The 13792-nt window shown below is 56.1% G+C and overlaps 1 protein-coding gene across 13 annotated transcripts in view; it reads left to right on the top strand.

The window, feature by feature from the left end:
- Positions 1–13792, top strand: part of LOC123603722 (transmembrane protein C17orf113) — a 50771-nt gene that overhangs the window by 24753 nt on the left and 12226 nt on the right. Inside the window, exons 1-3 of one of the 13 annotated variants that reach the window (XM_045488881.1) lie at positions 3820–4234; positions 7140–7539; positions 11978–12712. The exons of 6 other annotated variants lie outside the window; for them this stretch is intronic. In XM_045488881.1, coding sequence (XP_045344837.1) covers positions 12170–12712 — 543 coding nt within the window. In that variant the 5' untranslated portion in view covers positions 3820–4234; positions 7140–7539; positions 11978–12169. Of the gene's footprint in view, positions 1–3819; positions 4235–5140; positions 7540–11977; positions 12713–13792 lie in introns of those variants that run through there. 6 more of the 13 variants (XM_045488883.1, XM_045488885.1, XM_045488884.1 and 3 more) reach the window with 6 other exon arrangements.

Genomic DNA, 13792 nt, shown 5'->3' with positions numbered 1-13792 from the left:
GTTTGTCCAAGATAATAACAGTCTTCACAGAGGTGGGTATATGGTGCTTGGAGAAGTGAGTCACTGTCCCTCCAGTCATCTGTCTGTGCTGGCCCGTGCCGGGATTCTGCACAGAGACATGCTTGGTGCCTGCAACCCCTTGCATCTTTATGATTGCATATGTGTTGATAACATACACAGTCAGGCACACACACAGTCTAGAGGGGGAGACAGCCATGGGGCCAGACCTTTCTAACCGTCTTGTTGAGGGAGTGAGCAGCACTGTGGGAGCATGCGACAGGGATGGCCGTGCCTCAGGCAGGGATGAAGGGTCCTCGGATTTCCAGGAACCCTGGAATTTAGGGGCTCCAGCCAAGAACCTGCTCTCCATCGGCCTCATTGTTTCTGAGTCTATTCCAGGCCGTGACCCCCCAACACCCACCCACTCCCGTGGATCTCTCCTGTCTCCTTGTCTCTCTGAGGGCTGGGGTGGGAGAGGCAGGCCCCCGTAAGAGGATGCCAGCAACTGCCCTGCAGTGAGGGGTGGGGGTAAGAAGACCTCAGGCATGCGGAAGGCCTTTCCCAGCCCTTGGCGGGGACTGGGCCAGAACAGAGAGCCCTTGGGGTGCAGCTCCGGAAAAACAGAGTCACACCTCAACTTTCAAGAGGCTCCAGGCAAAGTATAAGGAGCCTTTAACACACTGATTTGTTCCTAGACACGTGAGGTCTCAGACCTGCGGCAGCCAGGAGGACCACGCTTCCCTGGCAGGATGCTGAAGGTGTGGGGGTGGGACAGCCACTCTGGGAGGCCTCCTGGAACTGTCACTTTGATTAGGGGTCTGTGGGGCTGGCGGCCTGCACAGCGACAGGCCGTCACAGGCAGCGAGGCAGGGACCCTCTCCTGCTCATGTGCCCGAGGCCATCCTTGGGAGGGGGAGGCTCCCTCCCCCTTGGGAGGGGGACTCTTCCCTCTCTGAGCCTCCTTCCCCATGCTTGGGTCAGAGGCCTCCTGACTCTGCCACACCTAGGTGAGCCTCGAACTCTTGGGACAGGGCACAGGATGAGGAAGTGGCAGGTACCCCACACTCCCCCAACTCCCCTCTCCAGATACCTCTGCAACTTCCCCTGCCCATGCTCCGCCCCATCTGTCTCCCACACAGTGAGCCCTTTCATTCTTCAGGAATGTGTCTTGAGCCATCTCTCCCCAGCTCCTTGCGCTGCCTCCCACAGGGTGGGAAGTGTGGGCACCAGGCACCTCCACCCCAATAAGGCTGAACTCAATGACCCTACTGACCATGACACACACACACACACACACACACACACACACACACACACACGCCTCTAAACAATGTTAGGTGGTTCCTGAACATCCACGGAAAGGGTTGCCGGCTCAATCCTCTTAGCTCCAGCCTCTAGTATGGATGTTGGGCTGGCACAGGGAACACGTAAGCATCTACTTAGGACCTGAGCTGTTTGGAAAGCACTGCCACGTGCAGCAAGGCATCCCCTCCTCACCCAGCCAAGCCAGGAGTAGATGATGGCATTCAGCCCTCACTTTATTTATCTGCTTGTTTATTTGAGAGAGAGCACGAGTAGGGGATGGGCAGAGGGAGAGAGAATCTTAAGCAGGCTCCACGCTCAGCACAGAGCCTGACGCGGGGCTCGATCCTACAACCCTGGGATCATGACCTGAGCCAAAACCGAGGGTCAGACGCTCAACCAACTGAGCCACCCAGGTGCCCCAGTCCTCACTCTACATTGGATATTGGAGCTTAGGGTGTTTAAGCAACATACCCAGCTGGGTTCAGATCCTAGCATGCCTGACCCACCCACCCTACCCACTTTGCTGCTGAGGAGAGCAGGACTTATTAAAAGATATTGGGCCTAGGGGTGCCTGGGTGGCTCAGTCGGTTAAGCGTCCGACTTCAGCTCAGGTCATGATCTCAGTTCGTGGGTTTGAGCCCCGTGTTGGGCTCTGTGCTGACAGTTCAGAGCCTGGAGCCTGTTTCAGATTCTGTGTCTCCCTCTCTCTCTGCCCCTCCCCTGTTCACGCTCTTGTCTCTGTCTCAAAAATAAACAAACATTAAAAAAAATTAGAAATAAGTAAAAATAAAAGATATTGGGCCTTAATATTTTAGGAATGAGGAGAAGGGATGTCCAGAGAAGGTGGACTGGCTCCCAGATGACTCCACGGTGCTTAGAACCCATGGCCTCTCCTCTGCCCTGTGCCTTGGTATCCTCCACTGAAAAATGGGGAGATGCCAGCCAACTCCTCCTTGGCCTCGCCCAGCTGGGGAGGGGAGGGGAGCCTCCCAAGGCCAATCCATCCCTCCCTTCTCTTGGCAGGACTGACCCAGCCATACAATTCAGGGCCCACCCCCAGGTCCACCGTGAGGACTGCAATATGACACCAGAGCAGAGAGAAGGGGATTTCAGAAATCACTTAAGTTCCAGACAGGCCAGGGGGGCCTTGAGTGGGGAATGCAGGGTAGACACTAAGGGGGACAGGAGAACAAGAGATGAACTCAGACTATAATGGATTTCAGGGCATAGATGCTGTGTCTTTGGGGGCAGGGAGGGATCAGAGTGGCAGGCGGAGGCTGTCCCCTGCCCTGCACCCTGAGACCTCCCCCAGCTCCTGCTCTAATCAGACCTTCCATCTCTTCTCCGATTCTTTGCACAAGCCTCTTGCTGCATTCGGAGCCTCAGAGATCAAAGACCTTGAACTCAGGTCACGCCTGAGTCGCTGGCTTGATGAGCTCCGCACCCCCCATTCCCCGCAGATGGATTAATTTCAGTCTCATCAGGAAGCCCCGGAAGCCCTCCAGCCTGTGCCCCCAGTGCTTCAGTATCTCCCTGGGCTGCCGATTCCTCCTCAGTGCCCCCAACCCATCCCGAGGCCTTTGGGTGCATGTTTCAGAGAAACTGCTCCCCCAAGGCCACTGGGAAGTTCTTCTTGCAGTCTAACCACTACCTCCCGCTGCTGTTCTCCTTAAATGGCAGGTGATAGAAGTGCCCCTTGCTGTCCCTGGACAGCCATCACATCCCCCTCCCCCAGGGGTGAACCTGACCATCGGACACTTCCTCCCCACCCCCCCCCCCCAAGGGACCACCAGGAAATGCAAGGTTGTCTGGGTGGAGAATTAGGGGGCTTAGCTCAGATCCCTGCCCTCAAGAAGACAAAGATTCTGTCTGTGTCTGGGTGGGTTAATTAGCTCTGGGCTTGAGTTTCCTTCCGCTCCCCAAACAAGCAACTCCTTCCCCCTAGAGCCTCTTCCTAACAAACCTGTTTTCGGGAGCTGCTGCCGCCAACCCCTCCCCAGACCCTTTGCCGGCTGTACTGGCTGCTCCAGAGATTACAGGTTATTGTCTGGCGGAGACAGGACGCTGAGGGGGTGGGGGGCTAGCGCTGGGACTGGGCTTGGAATGCCAGACTGGATCCAGCTGTGGGGTTGGCTGCCTTCTCTCCCCCATTCCGCCCCCTCCCAGCCACCAGGTGCCCAGGTGAGTAGAGAGCTGGCCCTCAGTCAGGAAGAGGAGGGGGAGGAGGGAGCAAATGGAGAGACAGAGACTGAGGGGTAGGGAAGGGTATGGGCAGGGGAGGGGTGTCAGAAGTTCTAGCTGATCAGATGACCATGCCCCACCCCACCTGGCATTGCCCAGGGAGCAGGTCCAATGGTCCAGGTACTGGACTAAGAGGGGCAAGCCGCCTGCGCTCCCTTCCCCCACCTGCATGGCCAATGCTCTGGGATGAAATCGGGCCTCAGTTTCCCCTTCAGCAAAAGGAATCCAATGTAAGGGGACGGTGGGGAGAGGATGAGTGAGGCTGGACAGGAGAATGGGGGCTCCTGTAGCAGCAAGCCCTGAGGCAAGGCTTCAAAGTCCAGCAAGAACTTTCTGGCAGGCTGAGAAGTGGCTGGCAGAATCTCCTTTCTGGAGGTCTGTATGGGCAGGGTCAATTCTGTCCCTTGTCCCCACATTTGCCCCATATCCCACCGTGGGGGCAGGAAGAGTCCTGTGCTTTCCACCCTGGTCAGGATGGGAGAAACTAGGGAACAGGCAGCTCCTTCCAGGCAAAGGGAGAAAGGGCCCTGCACCCACTGCTTTCCAGCGGCAACAGGAGTCCCTCCCTCCGCCCTCCCCTCCTGTCCCTCACATCCCCACCCCTTCCCTCTGTCACTCTCTGGCTGGTTTCATTTGCTCCTCAGACGGCGCGCTCTGCGGTGCCTCCGAAGGCAGAAAATGCTCCTGGGTGAGTGCTGAGGATGCCGGAGCGTGGGGAGGGGGCTCAGACAAGGGTGGGTCTCTCCTCTATCTGCCCTATCCTCTTCCTGCTACTGCTGGCCCCCAAAAGTTGGCTGTCGAAAGATTCTGGGAGCCAGTTGACTCTTGGTACCTTTTCCCAGGTCCAGGGCTGGGCTGGGGGTGGGGGGGGGGCCATTCTGGCTGGGAACAAAGGCAGGGGTGGGGGTGGCGGGCAGGGCCAGCTCAGAAACTGGAGGTGTTCCCTGCAGGAGGGAGGTGAGCGACACTTTGGGGCAGATGCATGTTCAGGAAGCCTGTGCCAGAGGTTCCTTGTATCAAATCATACCTTCTGCTGCCTCCAAGGGGCTGCCAGGAGCCTCCAAGGAGGGTTGTGTGTGTGCTGGGGGTGGGGAGGGGTGTTGAAAAGAGAGTTATTAATTCAGCAGAGAGAGAGAAGTGGACAGAGAGACAGGCAGAAATCTGAGTGGCTCCTAACTGAGGTCCAGCCACCGTGCTGGGGTCACTGTGCTGCCCCCCACCTTTATCTATGGTCTCCTAGCTCACCTATCCACACAGGGGTTGTCTGGCACACTGAGGGAGACAGCCATTATGTTTTAAGGGGTATTTTGGGGAACCCCTTCCACGGGGGCAAGGGCTGGAGGCTGTGGGGCTGGGGCAGAGCTCTTGTGACTGGTCTTGGGGTCTTCCTCCAGCCTGCGGAGAGGGGAAAGTCTGGAACATCAACACGTCCCATCCCAGGTGCTGGGTGACCCAGAAGTGGCTGGGGGCTCTAGAGAATGTGGCTGGGGTGGGAATCCTAAGCCTACAGGGGAGTGGGCAGGCAGGAGATGTTGAATCAACCCTCCCTCCCCTCCCCCCCTTCCCTGCCTTTGACTCTCTCTCCCTCCCATTTTCTTCACAGAGTTTTTGGTTTCATCTATGATAGGAAGGGTAGCTTCACTATTTGAGGGTGTGTGTGTGTGTGCGCGTGCGTGCGTGCGTGCATGTGTGTGTGTGTGTGTGTGTGTGTGTGTACCGCCTCAGGGAGGACCCTCTCATCTGCTCCTATGAATTGTGGTGCGGCGAGAGAGAGAGAATCCGAGTTTGGCTACATGAGCTTGTGTCCATGTCTGATGCATTTAATTTTGTAAGGGAGGGTGTGCGCCAGGCACCTACCTCTGGGTAAATGTGTCTGTATATGGATCTTCGTATATACGTATCTCTTTGTAACGATACCTGCCGCTGCCTGCCTGTGGTTTCGTAGTATGTGCATATCCCTTAGTAGGGGTCTGGGTGTCCTCGTATGTCTGTCTCTCTGGGTATATGCGGTCTGACTGTGTCTTTGTTGATCTTGCCTGTCTGTGTGTACGTGCATCCTTGTGCGTGGCCTCTGGGTCCGCCTTTGCCCCCAGCCAGCATGGGTATCTGGCCATCTCTGCGTGGTACCACCTCTGTACGGGCCCACCTCAGTGTGCCAAGATGGACTCATCACGAGGAGATGTGTGTAAGTGTGTGCGTGGTGTTTGTGCCTATTGCCATCTGTGTGGGTGCCCACGGATCTCGGGGTGTGAGTCCCTGTGCTCTTCTGTGTATCTTTCCAAGTGATGGCAAAGCAGCAGGATGTGGTTTGTCCAGACCTTCTCCCTTGGGTGGCAGCCAGAGTGATGTTATTTCATAAGACACCTGCTCTGTGCCCCTGCCTCGGCCTCAGGTGGACCCCCAGGGGTGGCCTCTTCTCTGCCACTCAGTTTGTTTGTATTTGACCAGAGCAATAACCCACCCTCTTGAGGCAGCCATCCAATGAGCCGTGGGTCCCAGCCGTGGACCTCTGGCTAGGGTTGGGAGGAGAGGGGCTTAGCGAGGGTGTTCTGCTGCAAAAGACCATCACAGAAGACCTCCCCTCCCCCTCGCACACACATATCTGACCCTATCGTGGGTGCCAGGCTGTGTGGTGCTATCCTGGGGCAGGCTTGGGGTCTGCAGTGTCTCCCTTCATTTGAGCGTACCCACAGCCAGGCGGTCGCATGTGTGTGCATGTGACATGACTCATGCATCATCCCAGCGGCCCTGGGGGCCAGGGTTCACTGTGAATGTCAGCAGCAGACGGTGGGTGGCACAGAGGAGCGATGTGGGAAGGGTGCTGGGGGAGTACCCAGACGCCACCGGAGAGGTCCTGACCTCAAATCAACGTGTGCCCTAGGCCTTGTGTGGGAGAAAAGTGTACCCGGTTGGGAGGAGGGCCTGGAAGGCATTTCTGGGCGACTGTGTTGACTGGAGGGAGAGACTAAATCACTAAGTGCCCTGGCACCCCTTCTTCAAATCGCCTCCACACCTAGTTCCTTTGTTCCTCAGACCCATTCCTGTCCTGCCCTTTCCTCCTCACCCAGCCATAATTCCCACTTCACAGATGAGGAAACAGGCTCATAGACTAAGTGTACAGCCCAAGGCCTCTGGAACTCCAATGCAGGCCTCTGGACTGCAGGTCTGGGAGGGATGGTCTGCCACAATTCCACATTCCTCCACCTTCTCCTTCCCTCCCCTGGGAACCCACATAGGGGTGAGGGGCTTCCGTGCGTCTGAGAATTCTAGGAAGATGCCCCTCCTCTCTCCACCAGCCCTCCCCTTCTGGCATCCCCATTACAAATAACTCATTAGATTAAAGATTGAGCTCCCAGCTCCAACACCTCCGGAGGTTCCCCACGAGGCCTGAAGGTCAAAATCCCCAGTATTCACTGCAGAGCCTTCCAGCCGCAGGCACCGCCCCCTCCCCTCCATACCTCCACTCTGCCGTGACTTCGTGAACCTGCCCTGCACTTTCAGCTTGGGCCAGGCCCACCCACTGCCTGGGATGCCCCTGTCCTGGTGAAACTTCACTTTTCCTGCAGTGAAACCTAATAGACTCTCCCCCGCAGACCTACGGCTTTCCACGCGCTCCTGTGTGATCCCAAAGCATTTTGCTGGTGCCTTCCTAGCGCCCTGTTTTGGCTCTCGCCTGTGAGCTCCTCTAAGAACTGACCGGTGCACGTGATGAATGAATGACTCTGTCCCTCCCGCTGGCGGGACACCTTTCCTGAGGTCTCGCCTCCGTCGCTCCGGCTGCAGCGCCCGCAGCGGAGGAGGTCGAGCGCGCGCTGGGCGACAGCCGGGGCAGGTGAGCCCCGGGGCGCCGCCACCCGGCCCGCCACCCCGGCCCTCGCCGGCTGCTGGCGCCTCTTCGCCCCGGTTACCGCTAGTGGCTGCTGTCGCTCAGTGGAGCCCAAGGAGACCGCGGCCAGAGCGTCCACCGCGCAAGATGGTGGCTCCCGAGTCTCCGTGAGTGTGTGCGGCGGGCACGGTGGCCGGGCCGGGCGGGGCGCCCCCTCCAGGAGCTTCGCGGCAGGGGGCGGGAGACGGGTGGGGGCCCTGCGGGCGGGGCAGCAGGGGGGGGAGGCAGGGGGGGGAGGGGAACCCCCCCCACCACGCGCCCCCCAGAGGAAGTTCCCCAGCCCTCCGTGTCCGGCCCAGGGCGAGCAGAGAGCCCCTACCTCGCCTGTCCTCTGCCTTGAGCGTGGACCTTCCTAGGGGCTCCCGAAGGGAAGGGGCCCAGAGGGGACTAGGGAGGAGGCTGGGGACTGCCATCCTGGGGCCAGGTGAGCACCGTGTTTGAGGCTGACCTGCCAGGGTGGAATGGGGACCGCAGAACAACACATAGTCACCCCAGGGGCCCCACAAGTTGTGCCAGCTCACGTCCAGGTGGCCAGGGCGTGGAGAGAGAGGTGTGAGGGACCTGGGTCTGACAGGTGCACACCCCTGGTCAGCTTTGGTCATATAGTCACATTTGATTTACACTCCACCCCATCCAGCCTGGTTCCTTCAGGTTGAGGTAGGGAGGGGAATGCCAATGCTTTGGCTGGGTTGCTCTCGAGCAGCACTGTCCAGTAGAACTTTCTGGGATGAAGTAAATGTTCTCTGTCCGGGCCATTTAATACGATAGCCAGTAGCCACGTGTGGCTATTGAGAACTTGAAATGTGGCTAGTGAGACTGAGGAATTGAATTCTAAAATGTTTATCTAATTCTGATGAACAGCCACATGTGACTATTGCTACCATATCTGACAGAGCAGTTTCGGAATCCATCTTCCCATGCTTCCTCCCTACCAATCTTTTGTGCCTTTATCAAAAACATCCCAGGTCCCCTAGTAACTTTATCCCTCTGCAGAATGGGACAGGATAGCCAGTTTCTAGGTATATGGAAGGGACTTGACAAACTTTGGAAGGGTACCACCTTGGACTTGCACCTCTTCCCCATCCTAAGATCCCTTGGGTGGTAGGCTGGATAGGGTCACACAGAATCATGGGATCTTAGGAGGAAGAGAGGTCAAAGGCAGCTGTTTTAGCCACCCAAGAGGTACCCAAGGCTTCACTCCATTGTTCTCTCTGCCCCAAAGCTGGTGCTTCCTTACTCATTCACTCCTGAAATTTTGTGGAGCACCTGCTGGGTGCCAGGCAGTGCTCCCTTCTCTGGGGTCCAGATGTGAACAAGTTGGTTACATTTCCTGCCCTCAGGAAGCCTGCATTCTTGAGAGGGAGACAGAGAGACTGGGGGTGGGGGGAGGATGCCAAGCAACAGAAATGCAGAGAAAATAAGCAGATTTGTAAACTGTGGGGAGTACATTAGAGGAAACAAACAGGAAGCAGCAACAGAAAAGAAGGGGACCTCCTGGGAAGGGGTAGAGAAGTCTCCTGGGAAGAGGCGACAACTAAACTAAGACCAGAGAGGAAGTGAAACAGGCAAAGTATTGAGAAGGGAGGATAGAAACATTCTGGAAGAAGGTACAGCATGCGCAAAGGCCCTGGGGATGGGAACCTGGCACTCTGGAGGAACTGAGGGATGTAGCTGGAAGGGCAGAGAGGCACAAGTGGCCACCAGAGAGGTCAGCAATGCCTGGACATTTGGCAGACCTCAAAAGGGATCCTGGCATTGGCCTCAGAGAGCAAGAGGTCATAGAGGGGTTTTAGGCAGTATGTTTTAAAAAGCCCCCTCCAGCTGCTATAGGTCCAGATGGCTCAGAGAGGGTTAAGAGTGGGTGGAAACCCAGAGTGCCATCAGGAAGTGACTGCTGTAGTCCAGGCAGGAGATGCAGGTGCCCTGGATGAGGCTGGTGGCAGTGGAGAGAAGAGACAAGTGAGAAGCTGATTGTGGAGGTGGAAGTGACAGCACCTGTGGATAGACTGGGTCCAGAAGGTGGAAGAGAGCGGGGGCTGAAGGGGCAGGTTTCTGGCCACAGCACCCGGGTAGGAGAGCAGGTATTTCCTGAGCTGGGCTGACTGGGAGAGGAGCATATTTGTAGGGACAGATCGACAATTCCATCTAGACGAGCCAGGAACGTGGTTCGATGGAGAGGTATGGAGCCCAGAGGAATGGCTCAGGCTAGGCTTGTTTATTTCAGGGTGACTGGCAAGGATGGTTCTGAACTTTTTGGACGGTTTTAGGTTAGGAAGAGGAGGAGGAAGTGTCATCAGAGGTGGAGGAGTGCTGATGAGGGAAAGGAAACCCAGGGGACATAGAGTCTTGGAAGCCAAGAGAAAAGCATGTTTCAAGGAGGGTAGGGTGAGCAGTCTAGGGGGAGAGAATTGATGAATTTCACCACACGTAGCAACAGAGAGCACCTTCCCTTGCACTGAACAGGCTACCCCTGGGATTCTGCTCATCTGCCATTGTACTTACCCATTAAATGCTAGGTTCCCTTGCAGGGTGCTGGGTATATCTGGAGGACAAGACAGTCACCGCTTTCTTGGAGCCCAGAATCATCTAACTCATAGCCTCAGACACATGAGGTTCTTTCATAGGGCCCAAGTAAATCCTTTTAGTCTTTTAAACAACAAACTTGTGCTGAAAGGCATCTGGATGCCCAGCCGTGCATGCCCAGGGACTTAGGAATCCCAAACTGAACAAATGTGATCTTAGCCTTCTGGGAACCAAGTGCAGAGATACACAGAGAGTCCCTGAGTTTACCATATTGTATCACCAAGACCCATGCGCAGAGAATTATGGGAAGCTACAGGATAGGCACCAGCCCCGGCTGGGGGCTGGGGGCAGGGGAGGGCAGGGTGGCAGAGGGGATGCAGAACTGCTCTCCAGGAATGAATGGAGATTAGCCAGGGAATGGGGAGGGATAGGAAACTCTGGGCACAGAGGATGGAGGCAGGAGCAAAGTAACAGCTGGGTGTGTGGGGGGAATGGTAAGCCTTTGGAGCTGCTGGCCGAGCAGACGGGAGCGGCGGGAGGCTGGGGAGGGCCCCTCTGGCTCATGGTGAGGTGTGTAGACTCAGGCAACCATTTAGGACGCCACTGAAGAGGTGGAAGCGAGAGAGGGATCTGTGTCTGAGCTCTCCCTCTGGCTGCTGGACAAGGGACGTATCTGGGGGCATGCCTGCAGAGGTGGAGGCAGATGTATCATCCAGGTGTCACCAGAGTCTCAGCATGGCCTTTGGGGTCAGGAGGACTTAGATTCTTTTTTTTTTTTTTTTTTGGTTTTTTTTTAGAGTTACTTTATTATTTTTTTAATTTCATTTTTTATTTTTTAAAATGTACATCCAAATTAGCATCTAGTGCCACAGTGATTTCAGGAGTAGACTCCTTAGTGCCCCTGACCCATTTAGCCCATCCCCCCTCCCACCACCCCTCCAGTAACCCTCAGTTTGTTCTCCATATTTATGAGTCTCTTCTGTTTTGTCCCCCTCCCTGTTTTTATAAGGAGGGCTTAGATTCTAACTCTGCCTCAGCCTTACTCTAACTTACTGCTCGTGGAACCCTGGGCAAATCACCTGAAGTCCCCAGCCTCGGTTTCCTCCTCTTCAAAATGAGGATGATACCACCCTCAGAGTACTTGAAAGAAGAATCTTGGCTTTCTCATGGAGTCACTGTAAAGTCCTTAGCACAAGGCCCGATGAAGTTCACATTTGACAAATGGTAGTTACTGCTGTTGTTATTAGTAGGCAGGGAGAGGTGGGGACAGGGTCGAAGGACAGTTAGGAAGTTGGCTGGTTTTGGCCGCTGGCTGGACGTGGCCTTCTGGTCCTGAACGGCTCACCTGTCATCGTGCCTGGGACGGTGGAAGCATGAGCGAGGTACAGGCAAGCAGCTAGCTCCTTTGGTCTGGGGTCTGGCCCCCACTTCTGGGCTTCCCTTCCCAGAACCCCACTATCAGGGAGTGTGTGTAAGTGTGAGTGCACCCATGTGAACGTTCAGGGAAGGGAGGTCCAGTGAAAACAAAGGACATTCCTTGGTGCTGTGACTCCGGGAGCTCAGCTTTGTGCTAACTTCCTTCTGATGAAATAAGCGATGGTGGACTGGAGACACTGGCCATCCTCTTGAGTGAGGAGTCAAGGTCTGAGTTTGAGTCCTGGCTCCGTCACGAATTATTCATGGGCCCTGAGAACCGCTGTCACCTGGACTCAGTGCCCTCACCTATAAAATGTGGTTGCATAGATGACGCCAGTCTTTTCAGAGCTGAGTTCTGACATGTTCCAGCAGTCAAAGTTAGTCAGTGCCTTGTCCTGGATGGAGGGAGACCCTCAGAGTGGGCTGCGGACCCCCAAACCTCCCCCACTTTGGATAACATTCTATGGCCCTTTGCATGACCCCACCCATTCCCAATAGCCCTTCCCCATTAGGTGCAGTCCACCCGTCAGCTGGGGAGTGCTCTGTGGGCAGCATGAACCCGCCGCGGACCCCCTAACGCCTCTCCCTTGTCTCTTTCATCTCCAGTCTCCCACCGGCAGAGCGGGAATAACCGTTCCCAGCTAAGTTAGATGGATGGTCCCCATTAGCCTGGCGCGCTGCTCCCCTCCTCCCCCCACAATTTCCATTGTCAAGGGAGGTGCTGCCGTGTGTGTGGGGGGAGCCTGGGGGACCAGAGCATTTGGGTGGGGTCGGGGGTGCCCTGCCCCTTGAGCAGGAATGGTACCCCCGGGGAAGAAACCAGCCGGAGAGGCCTCCAACTCCAACAAAAAATGCAAGCGTTACTTTAACGAGCACTGGAAAGAGGAGTTCCCCTGGCTGGACTTCGACTACGAGCGGAAGCTGATGTTTTGTCTCGAGTGCCGCCAGGCCCTGGTGCGGAACAAGCACGGCAAAGCTGAGAACGCCTTCACCGTGGGCACCGACAACTTCCAGCGCCACGCCCTGCTGCGCCACGTGACCTCGGGGGCTCACCGCCAGGCTCTGGCTGTCAACCGGGGCCAGCCCACTTTTGAGGGCCAAGCTGAGGGAGGAGGGGCCTACCCAGACCTGGCCACCACCCCCACCTCCACGGGCGTCAAGGTGGAGGTGGACCCGGCCAAAGTGGCGGTGCTGACCACGGTGTACTGCATGGCCAAGGAGGACGTGCCCGACGACCGCTGCTCTGCCCTGCTTGAGCTGCAGAGGTTCAACCTGTGCCAGGCGCTGCTGGGCACGGAGCATGGCGATTACTACAGCCCCAGGAGGGTGAGGGACATGCAGGTGGGTGGCAGCCAGAGGTGTGGGGGAGGGCTCGAGGAGGGAGGACATGGAGCTGTCTGGGCACAGCGCCAGCATGCCAGGCCCCCGGGCAACAGCCAGAACGCTTCATTCATACCTTCACCCAGCAGAACCTTTCACTGAGGCGTATCATGTGCCAGGCCCTGGGCCAGCTGCTGGGGGCACAGCTTGGAAGAGGCCAGACCAGGCCCTGTCCTCAGGGGCACAGAGGTTTTTCCCTCGCTGTCTAGGCCAGAGGTTGCAAGCCTGGAGCCTCGATCGGCCCACAGATACATTTTGTTGATTTTCACAGTGCTTTTGGAAAACCTAAGTTAATTTCCAAGTTAAAAAAAAAAAAGAAAAAGTGAGAGATTACACATAAAAATGTGGATTTGTGACTTCTGAAAAGCTAGGTCCCTATGCTCTCAGGGCATGAAGAGCAGACCCTGGGCTTCTCCATTCCCTTTGGTGTATCCCTGGCCCACTTCAAGCCCAGTACCGCCCATGTGGCCCCAGGGGGCATGCAAGTTGCAGCTCTGTCCTAGGTACCAGTTGTGTGAGTCCTAGGGGCTGGGGTGAGGGTGGGAGAGTTCGATCTCATCCTACAGAGTGATCGATGACAGACAGACAAACGGAGCACACAGTTGGGGTTCTATGTAACTGGGAGGGAACATGTCTATCAGTTAATCCCTGAGCAGCAGTGGAGGGAGACTCCCAGGAATAAGGCGGACTAGGGCAATGCCATAAAAGCACACATAAAATGCTATAGAATCTTTATGGTTCCTAAAGCATTTTTACACTTACAAGCACAGCAACATTTGTAATTGCCAACAACCCTTTTTTTTTTTTTTTAATTATTCATTTTTGAGAGAGAGAGAGCATGAGCAGGGGAGAGGCGGAGAGAATGGGAGACACAGAATCTGGAGCAGGCTCCAGGCTCTGAGCTATCAGCACAGAACCTGACGCAGGGCTCGAACTGGCAAACCAGGAGATCATGGCCTGAGCCAAAGTCGGACGCCTAACTGACTGAGCCACCCAGGCGCCCCAATTGATAGCAACCTTTTAAGAGCTTAGAGGCAGGCA

The sequence above is a fragment of the Leopardus geoffroyi genome, chromosome E1, assembly GCF_018350155.1.
Source record: "Leopardus geoffroyi isolate Oge1 chromosome E1, O.geoffroyi_Oge1_pat1.0, whole genome shotgun sequence".
In the NCBI taxonomy this organism is placed as follows: Eukaryota; Metazoa; Chordata; class Mammalia; order Carnivora; family Felidae; genus Leopardus; species Leopardus geoffroyi.
This window is presented reverse-complemented; position numbering and strand designations above follow the sequence as displayed.